The sequence below is a fragment of the Rhinatrema bivittatum genome, chromosome 1 (genome assembly GCF_901001135.1).
Source record: "Rhinatrema bivittatum chromosome 1, aRhiBiv1.1, whole genome shotgun sequence".
NCBI lineage: Eukaryota > Metazoa > Chordata > Amphibia > Gymnophiona > Rhinatrematidae > Rhinatrema > Rhinatrema bivittatum.
In genome coordinates, this window is record NC_042615.1 from 46,932,161 (window position 1) to 46,950,126 (window position 17,966).

At 44.7% G+C, this 17,966-nt stretch overlaps 1 protein-coding gene across 1 annotated transcript in view; it reads right to left on the bottom strand.

Moving 5' to 3' along the window:
* Window positions 1-17,966, bottom strand: part of ZNF827 (zinc finger protein 827) — a 377,001-nt gene that overhangs the window by 102,945 nt on the left and 256,090 nt on the right. The window contains 2 exon segments of the mRNA XM_029601924.1: window positions 8,980-9,080; window positions 9,910-9,967. Coding sequence (XP_029457784.1) covers window positions 8,980-9,080; window positions 9,910-9,967 — 159 coding nt within the window.

Consider the following 17,966-nt stretch of genomic DNA (forward strand, 5'->3'; position numbering starts at 1 on the left):
GACTCGGAAAGATGCCACAAATAGTCCAAGAACCTGGGAAGGGGGGCATGCGAATGGATCTAAGCCATGCCCTGCACAACAGGTGGAGTCCCCAGTCTGATGGGATCCCTGATTGACAGATCCTGAAGGAGAGGGAACCAGATCTGCCTGGACCAGCAGGACGCCACAAGGATCATGGTACCTCCGTCCTGTTGAAGCTTCAGGAGAGTCTTCAAGAGGAGCAGAAGAGGAGGGTATGCGTACAGGCGACCCGAAGTTCCTCACCTGGAAGGTTATATTCCTAGTGGCAATCACCTTGTGTTTTCTGGTTTCCATACCCTGCTGTACAATCGCAGAGAATGACTCCTGTTGCTGCTGTGGTAGGCTTTCTGCGAGTTCCTGGACCTGTTTCCACAGGTTTCGGTTGTTCTGGCTCATGTACAACTGGTAGGGAGCGATATGGGCAATGAGCATAGTGCCCTGAAAAACTTTCCTACCCAAAGCATCCAGTTCCCTATGTTTCCTGGAGGGGCAAAGACATGGGTGCGGGAGTGCTTTGCCTTTTTGAGAGTGGACTGGTGAGGGAGATGCGATTCTCAAAACCTAAAGCCTGCTGAACTAGGTAGGTGGCATCCGCCTTCCTATTCACTGGAGAGATGGATATCAGGTGTTCGCTCATCTGAAGGAGAAGATCCTTAAGGATGTCATGAATAGGAACAGCCATTATCTCCTTAGAAGTGTTGACAAATTGGAGGACCTCCAACATTTTATATTGCGCATTCTCCCCTGTGAAAAGCTAGAAGGGGATAGTTTTGGTCATGGCACTGACAAAACCTGCAAAGGAGAGGTCCTCCAGAGGGGACCGGTGCCTTTCCTCTGGTGGTGAAGGCTCTAATAGGGGGTCGTGAGACATCTCAGAAGAAGACTCTGAATAATCATCCCCCCATGAGTCGTAAGGGCCTTCTTCCTCGCTGAGGCCATCACGGGACCTGAATGGATGAGGCCTGTGTAAATCTCTGGCCCTGGGCTCCGAGGGTCTCAAAGGTACTGGTAGCGGGGGGTCTGAAGGCCGCAGGAGGCAGGAGGGCCCGGGCAAAAGCTTGGGAACAGAGACTTCAGGACCACGGCGCTGGATGCATCTTCCTCCTTGGAGGACCCAATGATGGGGATTGCTCCCAAAAGGAGCATTGGTGATCACTGGGGAACCGAGGGTCCCTTGGGCACCGGCTGCATTGGGAGGGTGATGAGGACGATGTCCTGACGCTCGAGCAGGGGTGTCAAGATAGACGGCAGAGGCTCTGGCACCAGTATGAGGGCCGGTGGCGGCTCAACGCTCCGCAGAGCTCGGGGCACCGCACTCTGCACCCTGTGGTCCAACTCCTCCTGAAAGTCCAGTGAGGACAGGACTGAGGGAGGGGGACGAGGCATCACCGGTGCCTCCTCAGGTCTCCGAGGGGGGCATGGTGCCCAGCACCGATATTAGTGGGGAATGCCTGAGACTCCCAGGTTTATCAGAGGATGGGGCCCCTGTACCACGGGGTCACTTCGGTGGCGGTAGGCAGCTGCTGGCACCACACCAGAACCAGAGCCGTGCACCGACGGCAACCGGTGTCAGTGCTTGCAGGATCTCCCACGGTGCTCGGCCCAGTCTTTCCCTGGCGCTGAGGAGGCGGAGGATCCCAATGTCTTGGAAATCAGTGAGACCATGAGGAACGGTCACTGATCCCTGGGTCTTTAGAAGATGTCACTGGGGGTGTGGCAAGGGGGAGCGTATCGAGCGGCTCCCCCTGATCCCCAGGTGTCGATGACTCCGAAGTGGGTGTGGATGGAGCAGATTTTTTGGAACCAAAAAGTTTTCTCCATTTTATTGAGTCGCACACAATGGCCCTTGGGGGTCATCTGATCACACAGCTGACACCCTTGGATGTCGTGTGATGCCCCCAGGGTGATTATGCTCTTACAACTGTCCTATATACTGCATGCTTTACCCTCTAATATTTCACCCATTAGTTTGACTCAACCAGTAGTGAAAACTTGGAGAGGGCTCTGTAGAAGTTTGCCTGTGAGCTCTAGAGTTTCCCCTTATTTACCTCTTAGGGGTAATAATGGGTTTCCTCCTGGATTACAACCTGGGAGTTTTCAGTCCTGGCAAATGAAAGGTATTTTTAAGTATCTATTTTTTTTTTTAATTGATGGATAGGTATTATCATTTCACAAATTCAAAGAACAATATTCAATGGATAAGATGCATTTTTATGCCTTTCTTTATGTTAGGCATTATATATCCTTTTTGAATAAGACATTCATTCAGGGACATAGGACTAAGAATGTAAAAAGCATTACTGGATATAGAGAATCGCAATTTTCACACAGTTTCATTGTTTTACACTGCTTTATTGCATTTTAATTCAACAGACGACTGGGGGAATTTGATACATAAATGGCAAAATTAAAAAGGCTCCAAATTAAAGACACAAGCATATCAGTCTTGTTTTACAACAATTAAACAAGTTTTGAAGGTGTTCAGTTGAGAGAAACCCAATATAAATTTTTATTTCACAAACATTTATTTAAAACATCTATCGCATCTACAGATATTTGTGTTGAATGTGGCAACGAAAGGGATATTTTTGGCTTGTGAGGTGACTCAGCGTTTCTGGAGGAAGATCCCGTGTGGAACTTGCTTTGTTTGCAGACAATGGCAAGATAAGGAGTCGATACTTGTATTGAGAATGCCGGTATATAAAAATCCGAAATAAATAAATAAATAAATAAATTGTGACTAAACGTTTTTCTATGAGCTAAAAAAGTCTATATTGTTGAATTGGAGAACATAGACCTCCTGTTCTCTAATGCAGTGGAAAAATGCTTTACATCAGTTGTTGATTATGGAAAAGTATGCAGGTAAATGTGGTGACTCGAAGAAGAAAAGGGAATTTTGGAGATTTGGCACGATTGATTATATACATTCATTGTCACCTAGATTTAACAGTTTGGTTATTAATGATCTATGAAAGTCGAGTGCTGTTGCCAAGTGTGATATAATGTTGTATGTATATTATGGACTATATATGTATATATATGTTGCTTCCGTTGGTTAACAAGTTGGGTAGGGACGGGGGGGGGGGGGGAATTGAGGAATTCAATTATATTGTATGGATATAAAATTTACAGCGTTTTCTGCAACAACTCTACTGGATGGGGCATGCAGGTTGTACACTACATAGTATTGTTGTGTTGGATAATTGTTAATAAACAGATTTAAACATAAACAGTTTGACAGGATCACACCTATTTTAAAATCCTTGCACTGGCTCCCATAAACCTATCAAGCCAAGTTTAAAATCTTGGTTCTGGTTTTAAAGCTGTGAAGGTTGTGCCCTGCTCTACCTGAACCGTTACGTGAACTTATATATGCCTTCCCGTTCTCTGCGTTCACTGCCACAAGCGTGCCTAATGGTTCCCGTCACCTAAACTGCACTTCACAAGTCCCAGGGAGAGGGCCTTCTCAGGATCTGTTCCAATACACTGCAACTCTTACACTCAACGTCAGACTACTGAAAACATAGCTTCTCAAAACCACCTTCCCAGCACAAGTTACAATGCAGCCTACTTCCTAGCCATGCGCTCTTGCAAGATAGTTTTCTGGTGTGGGTGCTAAAAACTGGATCTTGAAATCATTTTGCTGCTGTTTTATGTATATCTTGCATATATCATGTATATCTTGATTAGCTACAACATGCTCTGCACATATACCTGGGCTTTTCCAGTGTTGTTTCAGATTTGTTTTACTGAACCTGGGAATTGCTCAGCTTCTTACTGCTGTGGCTGGAAGTAGAATTGGTCCTATAACATGTGTGTGTGTGCGTCTGTGTGTTATAGCAGCTGAGCTGCTGCCCGCTGCTATGCTGGCAGCTGAAAGGGTTAACAAGAACCCTGTACTCTGTGCTATGACCTAGTTTTAGCAGTGAACCAGGAAGTCACCTGATCACGGGGAGCCAATAGGAGCTGGAGAATACCAGCATCAATGAGAAATGACATTAAAAAAAAAGTGCTGTTTTGCAATTTGAATTTCCCAGTCAGCTGTGGGTAGAGAGAGAGAGAGAGAGAAAGGACCAGTTCTTGCTGTGAGAGACCAGGAGTGCTTTTCTTTATCTTTATTTAAAACTAATGAATCGCTTGTGCAAAAGCACTAAGCAATGTACAAGTAAAACAATCATAAAAAGCATAAATGTCACAACAAAACTTTCTCTGCTATGCTGGACCCTGAAGGAGCTGCTCACCAGCTATTCCAGGAGTCTGGAAGCAATAAAGCATTTGCCGCACTCATTGCCTCTTCAATTTTTGATGTTCTGAATCGTTCAATTTTGTTTCTTGCAACAGAGCAATGTGAACATTATGTCTTTGCAACAACGCCTGTAATATTTTGAATCGCTTAACCCCTGAGGTAATATATTATTTCTATGTAGAGCTCTATAGCAGTTTGGCATGTTTGTTTTCCTAATAGGAGGTGTATTGGTGCTTTGGAGCCTTCTGAAATATTTTCAGTGCTGTCTTTCATAGATAGGGTGGTAACCGAGTGTTGGCAGCTAGAGCTAGGTTTATTATATTGTAATTGTAATTGAATTTGCTCATGGCTTTCTGAGGACCCAGCTCACACCTATTATGTGTTACAATAGTCCTAAGATCATACGTGTTCCAAGTGTCTTTTTGACTTTTATGCAGGGTTTTCTGGTTGACACCACAGCAGTGCGTGTAAATAAAGGGCCAGATTTTATAACATGCGCGCGGGCGTAGATTTATTTGCGCAACCCGGCACGAACAAATCTACGCCCGATTTTATAACAGGCGCGAGCTGCCGCGCGCATGTTATAAAATCCAGGGTCGGCGCGCGCAGGGAGGTGCACAATTGTGCAACCTGCGCGCGCCGAGCTGAGCAGCCTGCCTCCGTTCCCTCGGAGGGATCTTTCCTTCCACCCCCCCCCTCACACCTTCCCCTCCCTTCCCCTATCTAACCTGCCCCCCAGCCTTAACTAAACCCCCCACCCCCACGACCTTTATTGAAGATGTTACGCCTGCCTCTGGGCAGGCGTAACTTGCGCGCGCTGGCTCTCCATGCCCCAGTCCGGTGGCTGTTCCGGAGGCCTCGGTCTCGCCCCTGGAACGCCCCCAGGCCGGCGCCCTGCCCACGGCTCCGGCCCTGGAACGCCCATTTTTTTCAAGCCCCGGGACTTACGCGGGTCCCGGGGCTCAGCGCGCGCAGGGGGAGGCAGGGGTAGCTTTTCAGGGGTTTGAAAATCTACCCCAAAATGCAGATGCTGTTATATATATATATATACTTCAAAAGACTGTAATTTGAGTGTCCTTTTTCATGACTGGAAAAGGAACAGTGTGCAAATCCAAGGCTCTCGTGCTAAACTTTCAAAAGGGAAACTTTGATAAAATGAGAAAAATTGTTAGAAAAAAACTGAAAGGAGCAGCTACAAAAGTAAAAAATGTCCAAGAGGCGTGGTCATTGTTAAAAAATACCATTCTAGAAGCACAGTCCAGATGTATTCCACACATTAAGAAAGGTGAAAAGAAGGCAAAACGATTACCGGCATGGTTAAAAGGGGAGGTGAAAGAAGCTATTTTAGCCAAAAGATCTTCATTCAAAAATTGGAAGAAGGATCCAACAGAAGAAAATAGGATAAAGCATAAACATTGGCAAGTTAAATGTAAGACATTGATAAGACAGGCTAAGAGAGAATTTGAAACGAAGTTAGCTGTAGAGGCAAAAACTCACAGTAAAAACCTTTTTAAATATATCCGAAGCAGAAAGCCCGTGAGGGAGTCAGTTGGACCGTTAGATGATCGAGGGGTTAAAGGGGCACTTAGAGAAGATAAGGCCATCGCGGAAAGATTAAATGATTTCTTTGCTTCGGTGTTTACTGAAGAGGATGTTGGGGAGGTACCCGTAATGGAGACGGTTTTCATGGGTAATGATTCAGATGGACTGAATCAAATCACGGTGAACCTAGAAGATGTGGTAGGCCTGATTGACAAACTGAAGAGTAGTAAATCACCTGGACCGGATGGTATACACCCCAGAGTTCTGAAGGAACTAAAAAATGAAATTTCAGACCTATTAGTAAAAATTTGTAACTTATCATTAAAATCATCCATTGTACCTGAAGACTGGAGGATAGCAAATGTAACCCCAATATTTAAAAAGGGCTCCAGGGGCGATCCGGGAAACTACAGACCGGTTAGCCTGACTTCAGTGCCAGGAAAAATAGTGGAAAGTGTTCTAAACATCAAAATCACAGAACATATAGAAAGACATGGTTTAATGGAACAAAGTCAGCATGGCTTTACCCAGGGCAAGTCTTGCCTCACAAATCTGCTTCACTTTTTTGAAGGAGTTAATAAACATGTGGATAAAGGTGAACCGGTAGATATAGTATGCTTGGATTTTCAGAAGGCGTTTGACAAAGTTCCTCATGAGAGGCTTCTAGGAAAAGTAAAAAGTCATGGGATAGGTGGCGATGTTCTTTCGTGGATTGCAAACTGGCTAAAAGACAGGAAACAGAGAGTAGGATTAAATGGGCAATTTTCTCAGAGGAAGGGAGTGGACAGTGGAGTGCCTCAGGGATCTGTATTGGGACCCTTACTGTTCAATATATTTATAAATGATCTGGAAAGAAATACAACGAGTGAGATAATCAAATTTGCAGATGACACAAAATTGTTCAGAGTAGTTAAATTACAAGCAGATTGTGATAAATTGCAGGAAGACCTTGTGAGACTGGAAAATTGGGCATCCAAATGGCAGATGAAATTTAATGTGGATAAGTGCAAGGTGATGCATATAGGGAAAAATAACCCATGCTATAATTACACAATGTTGGGTTCCATATTAGGTGCTACAACCCAAGAAAGAGATCTAGGTGTCATAGTGGATAACACATTGAAATTGTCGGTGCAGTGTGCTGCGGCAGTCAAAAAAGCAAACAGAATGTTGGGAATTATTAGAAAAGGAATGATGAATAAAACGGAAAATGTCATAATGCCTCTGTATTGCTCCATGGTGAGACCGCACCTTGAATACTGTGTACAATTCTGGTCGCCGCATCTCAAAAAAGATATAATTGCGATTGAGAAGGTACAGAGAAGGGCTACCAAAATGATAAGGGGAATGGAACAACTCCCCTATGAGGAAAGACTAAAGAAGTTAGGACTTTTCAGCTTGGAGAAGAGACGACTGAGGGGGGATATGATAGAGGTGTTTAAAATCATGAAAGGTCTAGAACAGGTAGATGTGAATCAGTTATTTACTCTTTCGTATAGTAGAAAGACTAGGGGGCACTCCATGAAGTTAGCATGGGGCACATTTAAAACTAATCGGAGAAAGTTCTTTTTTACTCAACGCACAATTAAACTCTGGAATTTGTTGCCAGAGAATGTGGTTGGTGCAGTTAGTATAGCTGTGTTTAAAAAAGGATTGGATAAGTTCTTGGAGGAGAAGTCCATTACCTGCTATTAAGTTCACTTAGAGAATAGCCACTGCCATTAGCAATGGTTACAAGGAATAGATTTAGTGTTTGGGTAATTGCCAGGTTCTTATGGCCTGGATTGGCCACTGTTGGAAACAGGATGCTGGGCTTGATGGACCCTTGGTCTGACCCAGTATGGCATTTTCTTATGTTCTTAAAATCTTTGTATTATAAATGCAAAATATTGCGTGGAGAGGGCCAGGTCAAAGCTGTAAGATTCAATGTGGGTGCCTTATACCCTTGCATTGGCCCTAATTAGAAAAAGAATAGAAATCAAAAGGCCAATTTTCAAAGCCCTATGCGTGGCGACATGGGGGAGATAAATGTGTGGCTGGGCCGTGTGTGTGCTGCGCGAATTTTCAAAGGCCCGCAGGCACGCGTATATCTCCCAGTACACGCATTGCAAAGGCTTTAGAAAAAAAGGGTGGATCAAGACAGCGCCATTAGGCAGAGTCCCGCACAAGCGCACGCCAGGATCCAACCGGCCCGTGTTAACCTGCTGCTGCTCTGGACCGTGGGTGAGTATTAAAGCAAAAAAAAAAAACTAGGGCAGTCAGCGAGGTTTTAGGGGTTGGAGCTAGTATGGTAAAAGGGAGGCAGATTAGGTAGGGGGGTTAGGAAGTCCACTTCTTTACTGGAGCGGACTGGAAGGGAACTGGGGAAAAGGCCTATTGCATGGCCACTCACATCTAGTAAAATCCCCCCACGTAAGCATGTGAGACGGCACTTGCTTGCACAGGTGTGCGCGCCGATGTAAAACTGTGCACACAGGTAGCTGATTATATAACATGTGCGCATCACTTACTGAACAGATCCTTCACTGGACCTGCCAGGACATCTCTGAGCTCCCTTAGTATCCTAGGGTGCATCCCATCTGGCCCCATGGCTTTGCCCACTTTCAGTTTTGCCAACTGCACAGAGACAACTTTCTTCCATGAACGGTGTCACATCTATCCCCCCCTTCACACATACCCTTGGAAACTATCAACGGTCCTTCTCCAACCCTTCTTGAGTGAAAACTGTACAGAAATATCCTCCACTAACCCCTGTCCAGAAAGTAATCTTTGGTGGATGACCCCCCCCTCCCCCCCCCCCTGTCTATCACCTTCCTTACAATCCAACCAGGTCCTTAGTATACCTGATGATATCCAAGCTGCCTTCAACCTCTTCCAAAATAGGTGCCTGTAGCTTTAAGAATCTGGAAAACTGACCCTGTCATAATAAAGCGTGATTTCCCATAAAGCAAATATTTCCGTACATAATGGAATCAGGACTCAATGGACAGTCAAACCCTTCAGGGGGAAAAACGTGAACTTAACCAGTATACTGAGCAAGTAACAGCTGGAAGGCATAGTGAAAACACACAGCTACCATCAAGGTCTTCGCTTTATAAAGCGACTTTCACTCCACGTTAAGGTCCTCACTGTAAGATTATTACAGAAACCCAGGAAAGCTCCTGTCATACCTGATGCCGTTGTCCTCCCATGGAGATCCGCTTTGCTTGACAGATCTTTTGAGCAAGAGGTGAATGGTGATTGTCTAAATTTGTCTTCAGAAAAGAAAGGACTGAGGAGGGAAAAGGGATTTTTCTTTGGTAAGGATATAGAAATTAAACTGCTAACAAAAATATAGACATACAATACATTTCCTGCCTGCAATAACATTAGAAGCAAGGTTCTCCCTACTGCAGCACCACATGAAAAATATCTAAAAAAAAGCAGGGAAGGAGATTCAAAATCGGATGCAGCATCTATAAATAACAGCCTTCAATGGGAAGTACTAATAGTCTTTCTTTACATTAATGTTCTTTTAAAATAAACTTCATCATAATTCATGTACAGATGATAGCAGAATCTTGTGCAAACTTTGCTATGTAAACCTACAGGTGTGCATTGACTGACAGCAGAATATTGTGCAAACTTTGCTATGTAAACCTACAGGCGTGCACTGATTGACAGCAGAATCTTGTCCAAGCTTTGCTATGTAAACCTACAGGCGTGCATTGACTGACAGCAGTATCTTGTCCAAGCTTTGCTATGTAAACCTACAGGCGTGCATTGACTGACAGCAGAATCTTGTGCAAAGTTTGCTATGTAAACCTACAGGCGTGCACTGATTGACAGCAGAATCTTGTCCAAACTTTGCTATGTAAACCTACAGGCGTGCACTGATTGACAGCAGAATCTTGTGCAAACTTTGCTATGTAAACCTACAGGCGTGCACTGATTGACAGCAGAATCTTGCCCAGTTATTACAGTACCTACAACATAAAAATAAGAACTCCCCCCCCCCCCAAGATACAAACCTCAAAAGAATAAGAATATAGGGTCTCAGGGTGGTGAGCTGCATGGTATGCGTTGGAGTGATGCTGCAGTTAGGCCTGAAGGCTGCTTACCTGGTCGTAATTTGGAGGTTGTGGTCCTTGTTGTGATTATGCTCTTTGCTCACTTTCTCTGTGGCACAAGAAAAATAACCAAACACCAGAATAAGCAAGGTAAGAGAAAAACGAGAGCACACAACACAGTGCAATTCTCTGTTTTCTTCCACCCCCTCCCAGCACGTTCTCCCCGGGATGGCTGCCCAGATGGCACAGATCCACTTTATCTAAGAGGCTGAACCCCCTCACGATCTGGCTTAAAACACCACCGTGTCAGATCACCTGCGTACTTCTGTGCAGCCACTCGTTTCTGGAAGCTGGGAGCTAAGGCCCAGATCGCTTTTCTGTACCTTGTTCCTTTCTTTTAAATTACACTTCTTATTAGTAGTTTAAAAAGCACAAACAAAACAAACTGGAAGACTTTGTAAAAGACAGCAGAAGCCTCTGTCAGTGGCCACTGCAAAGGACCTGGTCTGACCTACTTTCGGGCATCCAGCTCAGGAGTGGTCTTTTCGTTTGGTTGATCCCATCCTCACTACCTTGTGGGGCTGAGACGGGGCAGGCAGCAGGGGGCGATTTTTGTGCCCTTTTCATTAGTAAACGGAGCATTTACTGCCCTGTATATCCTGACTGAACTGGCAGTGGGTTTTCAAAGACAGCTTCTCCTACGATCGCCAAAGAAAATCTACTGCGATGGAAAGGGGACCAAGAAAAGTGAGAGAGAAGGCTCTTGGTTACGGTAATGGGCTGGGCAGAGAGAAATCAGAGTTCATGGCCGCTTCGGCCACTGGCATCCCCTGGGAGCTCCGATTTTAGATGTAGATTTCATTCTACTTGAGGCAGAGTTTAAGTGTGACTGCATGCCAAGAAGCCAAATGGTTAGAGCAGTGGCCTGGGAAGCCAGGGTTCAAATCCTGACGCTCCTTGTGACTGTGGGCAAGTTGCTTCATTCTCTGCTATCTTAAAAACAAATATAAAGGTCTGTTTATTCAGCTACAACGTGATGGGGGAGCTACCACTATTTAAAGGGTGAGTTTATTTATTTATTTAAGAACTTTTAATATACCGACATTTGTAGGACACATCACGCCGGTTTACAATTAACTCAAAGGAGGAAGAAATTACAATGAACGAGGAGCGGGGAGTAGATGGAATCAAAATCTACAATGTTGGAAGCGGTACATAGATGATATTTTTGTAATATGGCAAGGACCTACATCTAGGCTGCTTGAATTTCATCAGTGGTTCAATACATTAAATCCTTAAGTTCATTATTAATTATCATCAACATCAGATTGCATTTTTGGATATCCTTATTACTAAACAGCACGAGACTTTGAATACCAGCATATACCGCATACCTAATGAGCACAATAATCTTTTGCAATTTGATAGCTTTCATCCAACAAATTTCAAGACCAATCTTCCAGTTGGTCAGTTTCTGCAATTACGTCATCTATGTTCTGATACGAAGGAATTTAAAATTCAGGCCCAACAAATGGCTGAACGATTCCTTCAACGTGGGTACCCTGTATCTTCAATAAAAGTGGCATATAAGCGAGCCCTGTACTCCAACAGACAATCTCTTTTTTTGAAAAAAGACTCTAGAGGGGATTCAAACTGCCAAACTATGATGATGCGGCATACAACTAAATCAGCACTAATCTGTAGATCAATCCGCAAAAAGTGGAATATTTTACAACAAATACATCCTGTGTTTCATTCTCCGTTAAGGTTCGCATTCTCATGAGGTTTAAATCTCCGAAATCATGTGGTACATTCAGCTTTCTACAACCCCCCAAAAAAATGGACTCTTTGGACCATGCCATTGTGATATTTGTTTATTAAACAGCTCTTTGACTTCTATTAAATCTCACTCAGGACATCAGTTCCCTCTACCCACGGGGTTCACTTGTAGGATTTTCTTTGTCGTTTACCTAATCAGTTGCCCTTGTAATTTAAGATATGTGGATATGACCAAACGTAGAATTAGAACACGACTGATTGAACATCGGAGCTGACGGAAGACTAATAAAGTGGAGGCTCCTTTGGTATCCCACTTTCCGGAGAAACAACATAATTTTGAAGATATTCAGTGGACAGTGCTGGAAATTGTATCCTTGCATTGGCGTAGGGGTGACAGATTGAAGAAATTGAAACAGTGTGAATAGCAGTGGATTTTCCGTCTTCAAACAGTTGCCCTGGGAGGGACTAAATCGCGAAATAGAATATTATTAGGTCAAAAAATATTTTTTTGACCTAATACTATTGTACTGTTTTCATAATAATTGTTTTGAATAAGTTCATACATTTTACATATATCACCAGTTTAAATGATTAGCAAGTGTGATTTTCGATATAAAGAATTTTGACAGCCGATGTCATTGATGACGTATTCACGCTAGTGCATATTTAAATGCACATGCGTACACCTGCCTTCAAGTCTGTTTGGCAGCGTCAGTGAATAATCCATTTTGGTGCGTCGAATCAAACAATGGATTGCAAGAATCATGAGTGCATTTGAAGGGAACCTTTGCTCATGACCCATATAAGTATGTATATGTGCCTAATTTGATATTTTATCGTTACAGAGAGTCATTTATTTGTATAAGAGATACATCTTCCTGGCTTTCAGAATCTACAAGGACAGCCCCTGAGGCAGCAAAAGTGAAACGGGATATTGCGTCGGTCAGTGCTATAGGGGGAAGTATCTCGATTTTTACTTTAAGCTCTAAAAAATTTTTCTCAAAAAATTCTCTTTATTATTGTGCATGAATTGGACCAATGATTAAAGAAGACTCTAAAGCAAAAAATTCAGGGAACCAATAACAGTGGTCCCAATATTCACAGAGGGTGGTATGAAGGTCCATTTAAAATTTTTAAAATCTACTTTGTTATGAACTGCAGCACGCGGGTTTCCCCGCGAGCAGACTCACTCACCATGCCACTGCCATTCTTCACCCGACGCAGCAGGACGCTGCCGTCGGGCCTTCAACGCGGCAGGAGCCACGGTCTTGCCTGTCCCTCGCAGCCCGGAGGCCGCTCTGGATCCTTATCTTCACCGCGGTCAGTGCCGCGGACTTTCTGCCTCTCTCCATGGGGCTGGGACTGCCCCCGTCGCCATTATCACCCTCTCGGCGCTAGGCCGCAAGCCCCGGTTCCTTCCGGCGGCTGGAGCCGCCCCTGGGGCTCCCCACAGCGGCTGGAGCCGCTGCCGACGTTAGGGTCTGCTCCTCAGGCCCTGCCTGCATCTCTACGCGATGACGCTGTGCAGGCCGCTGTTCACGGTCCTTCACAGCCCTGCTCCTGCTTGCTTCTTAGGCGCCGGCCCGCGTCTCTCTGTCAGATTTAAAGGGCCAGACACAGGAAGTGTGCTGGCCCCACCTTTAAGTGGACTTCCTGCTTGAGCCCTATAAAGGGCTGTCTTCTCAGTCTGTCGTTGCCTTGCATCAGAGTGACATCCCTCTGGAGGCTCCTGCCTGCCAGAGCCTTGTAAGGTCTTCTGTTCTTTGTGGAGCTCCTCGTCTCGTCTGCCTTCGTATCACGTCTTCATGTCTTGATGTCTTGCCTGAGGTCCATGACCATGTCCTGATGTTCCGTCATGATCTTCCTCGTCCTGATGTGTCTGCCTGCCAGGATGTTCTTCCCTGCATCTTCGTCTGGTGCTCCTGAGCCTTCCGTTCCTGCAGAGCCGTGGTTCTCGGATGATGTCGTGCCCGAGAATGGAGTGGCCTGCAGGTGGGATTCGTCCCTGTGCTCCTGAGCCTCTGTTCCCACCGCCAGCTTCGGATGACACCGGCTTCGTCACTGGAGTTCCTCTTTGCCTGGATCTTCCCCGCGCTTGTCCCGCTCTCCTCGTGGTCCCTGATCAGCCTCCAAGGGCTGTGTAAGGCGCGTAGTGGGACAGGGTGGTCTGCGACTCAGTCCCGCGGGTGGCCTGAGTCGGGCGCCTGAGAGACAGTGCAAATGTCCTTCCTCCCAGGTGTTGTCAAGAACCAAGTGTCTTCGTCAGTGGTGCCATCGCATCAACTAAGTGTTTTGTCTGCGATGCCGTCGCATCGACCATAGTCCTGTCTACGCGTCAAGGCCCATCTGCCCTCAAACACAGGCCAGGCCTGCTGCTCCATGCTGTTCCTTGCAGCAGGTCCGAAAGGGCTCGGAATGGTCGGAGGACCATTCATCTTCCAACATCCTTGGGTGTTGGCCTTGGGAGCTTGCAGGCCTGGTAAAGGGCCAGACCGTCAGCCATCGTGGGACACACCGTCAACCCTCGGCCCGGCCCTGAAGGTCTGGACTTGGTTCGAGGCCCAAGGGCACACTAAACACCCCCCTACACAACAGAATGCAAGGTCTTTAGAGGCCGTCCTCCTTGACAGAATCTAAGGCCTTCGAGGCCCCCTGCACAACAGAATGCTAGACCTTTTGAGGCCCCCTACTTAACATACTTAAATTACTTTTCTCTTTGAACACTAAAAATTTAAATTTATACTGCAGTTACATTTGGAAAGGGTAGACTACTAAAGACCCTACCTGCTTTTCAGCTTCACCCTTGCATCTCATCACTGTCAAGGATCCTCTGGTCTTGACTCATGCTTTTCTTTAACTCCTATATTTCTGCAGCCCTCTATCCTATCCCTGCCCCCATCCCAATTTTAATGAGGAACGTTCCATGCAACAGTAAGTAAAACAGCAAGATTGGTAGGATTCCCAGCCAAAGAAGATGACATGAAAGGTAGGGAGGTGATTGAGAGTGAAGGGAAGGGAAGGGGAGGAGGTTGAAAGACAGTTGGGAAGGAGAGATGGGAAGAAAAGTGGAGGGGATTGAGAAAAGGAAGGACAAGGGAGGGGAGTGTGAGAGAGAGGCATGAGAGGAGACAAGGGAAATAGAGAGAGGGGGTGGGGAAAAGAGAAGTAGAGAGAGAGAGAGAGAGAGAGAATGGAGAGAGAGTGTTCCAAAATACACACACTCACGCAAACACTCTCTCCATCATCAACCTACCTCCTACTTCCCCCAGGGGGGCAGATGCAAGGGAAGAGGTGGAGAGGCAGGATTCCCAGAGGTGTGAACGGGTGTGCAGACCTTGAGGAGCTGAGGCAGACAGAGAGGAATAAAGAGGAGTCCTTCAGGGAAATAGTAACCAAGTCCCAACCCCAGTCTGGCAGCATTAGTGCTGCCTTGAAGGAAGAAGATCTCCTGGTCAGACAGCACGACCCTGGTGTAGCAGGAAGTGATCCTGTAGCAAGGACCTACTCTCTAGTTGATGCATTATCCTCTTGCATCAAGGAAAAGTATCCCAGGACTACTGCCCAGAAGGGAAAGTTCGGTTGGCCATCATAGTTGGTGAGTCGATTATTAGGAATATAGATAGCTGGGTGTCTGGTGGACACAAGAATCGCCTGATAACTTGCCTGTCTGGTGCGAAGGGGCAGACTTCATGCATCACCTAGATAGGAATTTAAATAGTGCTGGCTACCATGGTACATGTGGGTACCATGGTAGTCACAAGTACCATGTACTATATTGTTGGGTACCAACAATATAGTACATGGTTGGGTACCAACAATATAGGAAAAGTGTGGGAGGCAGGTTCTGGAAGCCAAATTTAGGATTTTAGTTAGGATGAGATGATGGTGCAGGGAAGACTGATTCAGTTTTGTAAGGAACTAGGCAACCTTTAGGGGAAAAGGGGAGTCTTTTCCGAAAGGACGGGCTCCACCTAAACCAGGGTGGAACCAGGCTGCTGACACTAACTTTTAAAAAGGTGATAGAGCAGCTTTAAAATTAGAACAAAGGGGAAAGCGGACAGTCGCTCAGCAGCGCATGGTTCAGAGAGAGAGGTATCTTCAAAGGATACTAACAAAACAGGAGAGTTAGGGCATCCCCAACAGAGAGGTTCCAATAAAAGCAAAAGTATCCTTCATCTTCTTAGTGTAGGAAAGAATGTGAATACTCCTAAGTCTCTCAATGTTTGGTCTATATTTCTTTTTAGTAGATACTTGCTTACAAATGGAACTCTCCCCCATTGTTGGTAATAGGGAGTATATAATACAGAGTATATGTTTTCCTTTAGGATAATATATTTAATGTTATTCTATGTACTCCTGAATTATGTTTTGCTGAATTTGAATTTGTCAAATTTGAAATATGCAAAATTAAAAATTAAAAAAAAAAAAAAAGCAAAAGTATCCTTGTGCCTTTAAGTAAAGAACCACCTGAATTAAAAGATTCCACATTATCCCTGTCAACTCAAAAGCAGGGTGCTAATACAAACAAAAAACACACTTTGAAATGTCTGTATGCCAATGCCAGAAGTCTAAGAAGTAAGATGGGAGAGTTAAGAGTGTAAAGCAGTGAGTGATGAGTTAGAATTAATTGGCATCACAGAGACCTGGTGGAAGGAGGATAAACAATGGGACAGTGCTATATCAGGGTAAATATTATTCTGTAATGATAGAGTGCATCAACTTGGGATGGCATAGAGAACAACTGGCTAAAGATCCTGCAAGAGAAGAGATATTTATGCTAATACTCCAATCTGCTATAATAAAGACTTTCTCCTAGGTTTTAAATCCATGGTTTTCAATCTGTGGGGTTGACAAGGATCAGAGAGCTTTGGGCAACTGATAAAGTGATGGAATTTAGTGATCGATTTTATTTCATGAAAGTATCTCATTATTTACAGTTCCAGGAAGTTACACAGGATATGTCTCGTGGTAGAACGTTATTAGAAGGTTTTTGTGATACACCTAAACAAACTAAGAAGATGATCTCTAAATTAGCTCTTGTTATTGAGGAAATTGCCATCTAAGCCTAAACATTTGCAAGTACATTTTATATATCTGCCACACTAAGAGGGGCACTTTCAACTCAGGGTGGGATTTTTTTTTTTTGGGGGGGGGGGGGGGTTGTTACAAGGGGCTACGTACCCTTGCGCCTTAGGCAGAGCAATGTAACACTGCCCCCCCCCAAACCCACCCTGAGTTGAAAGTGCCCCTCTTACAGTGGGAGATATCTCCGCCCCCGGTGTTCAGGATCCCTCTGGCTCAGAATCTCCAGACTCGTTACGCAGGTAACATGGCGTACACTGCCATGTTCAGCCTTGCAAAATTCGGGGGCTATGCATGTAAGTCTCGGCCCCACCCCGGAACACCCATGCCCTGCCCCCTTTCTGCCTCCTTATTCTTGATGCTCGCATAGGTAAGTACACGCGGACTTCCTGGCTTCTTAAAATTTGGGTTGCTTACGCCTGGACGTAGTTCAATATCGTCTTTATTAGTGGAGAATGGATATAAGATTCTATATTGTTGATATTTAACTCCCGAAAAACTACATCCTACTTCTTCCTCAGATTGCTGGAGAGGCTGTGGGGTCACTGGGTCTATGTTCCATATATGGTGGAAGTGTATAAAGATAATCAAATTTTGGAACCAGATAGTTCGCTTACTTCAGGCTGTCCTGAAGTGTGGTATACCTAAAGAACCTAGATATTTCTTACTGAATATTCCACGTCCGGATGTTTCAAAATCGACGCAGGCTCTTCTCACACAGTTTGCTACTGCAGCCAGGATTTCCAATTCCTGTAGGAAACAGCAAGATTTCCCATCTCTGGACATGGTTGAAAGGAATTATGTTATGTTTTATTTGAGCCAATTAACAGCAATGCAGCAAGATGCTTTGGAGAAATTTACAAGAATTTGGCAACCATACATCTCTTGGATACAATCAAAGAATACCTGAACATTGTGGTCTAATAACTTCTTTTTGTACTAGTTACCGGATTCATCTTTCTTACTACATGTATTTGGGTGGGGAAGGGTGGTTGTTGGATGGGAAGTTGTAAAATGGAGAAAATGTAATTATTGATCTTGCAAATTGAAAAAATCGTTATGTAACCGATATGATTTGATATCTTTGTTCAAGAATGTCGGTATAGAAAAATTCGAAATAAATAAATAAATAAATGTAATTGTAACACGGGCTGCTACTGTGGTCAATTAACTTTAAATTACAAAAGAAAAGATCCTGCAAGAGATTAAATGCACAGCAGAATCTATATGGGTAGAAATCACATGTG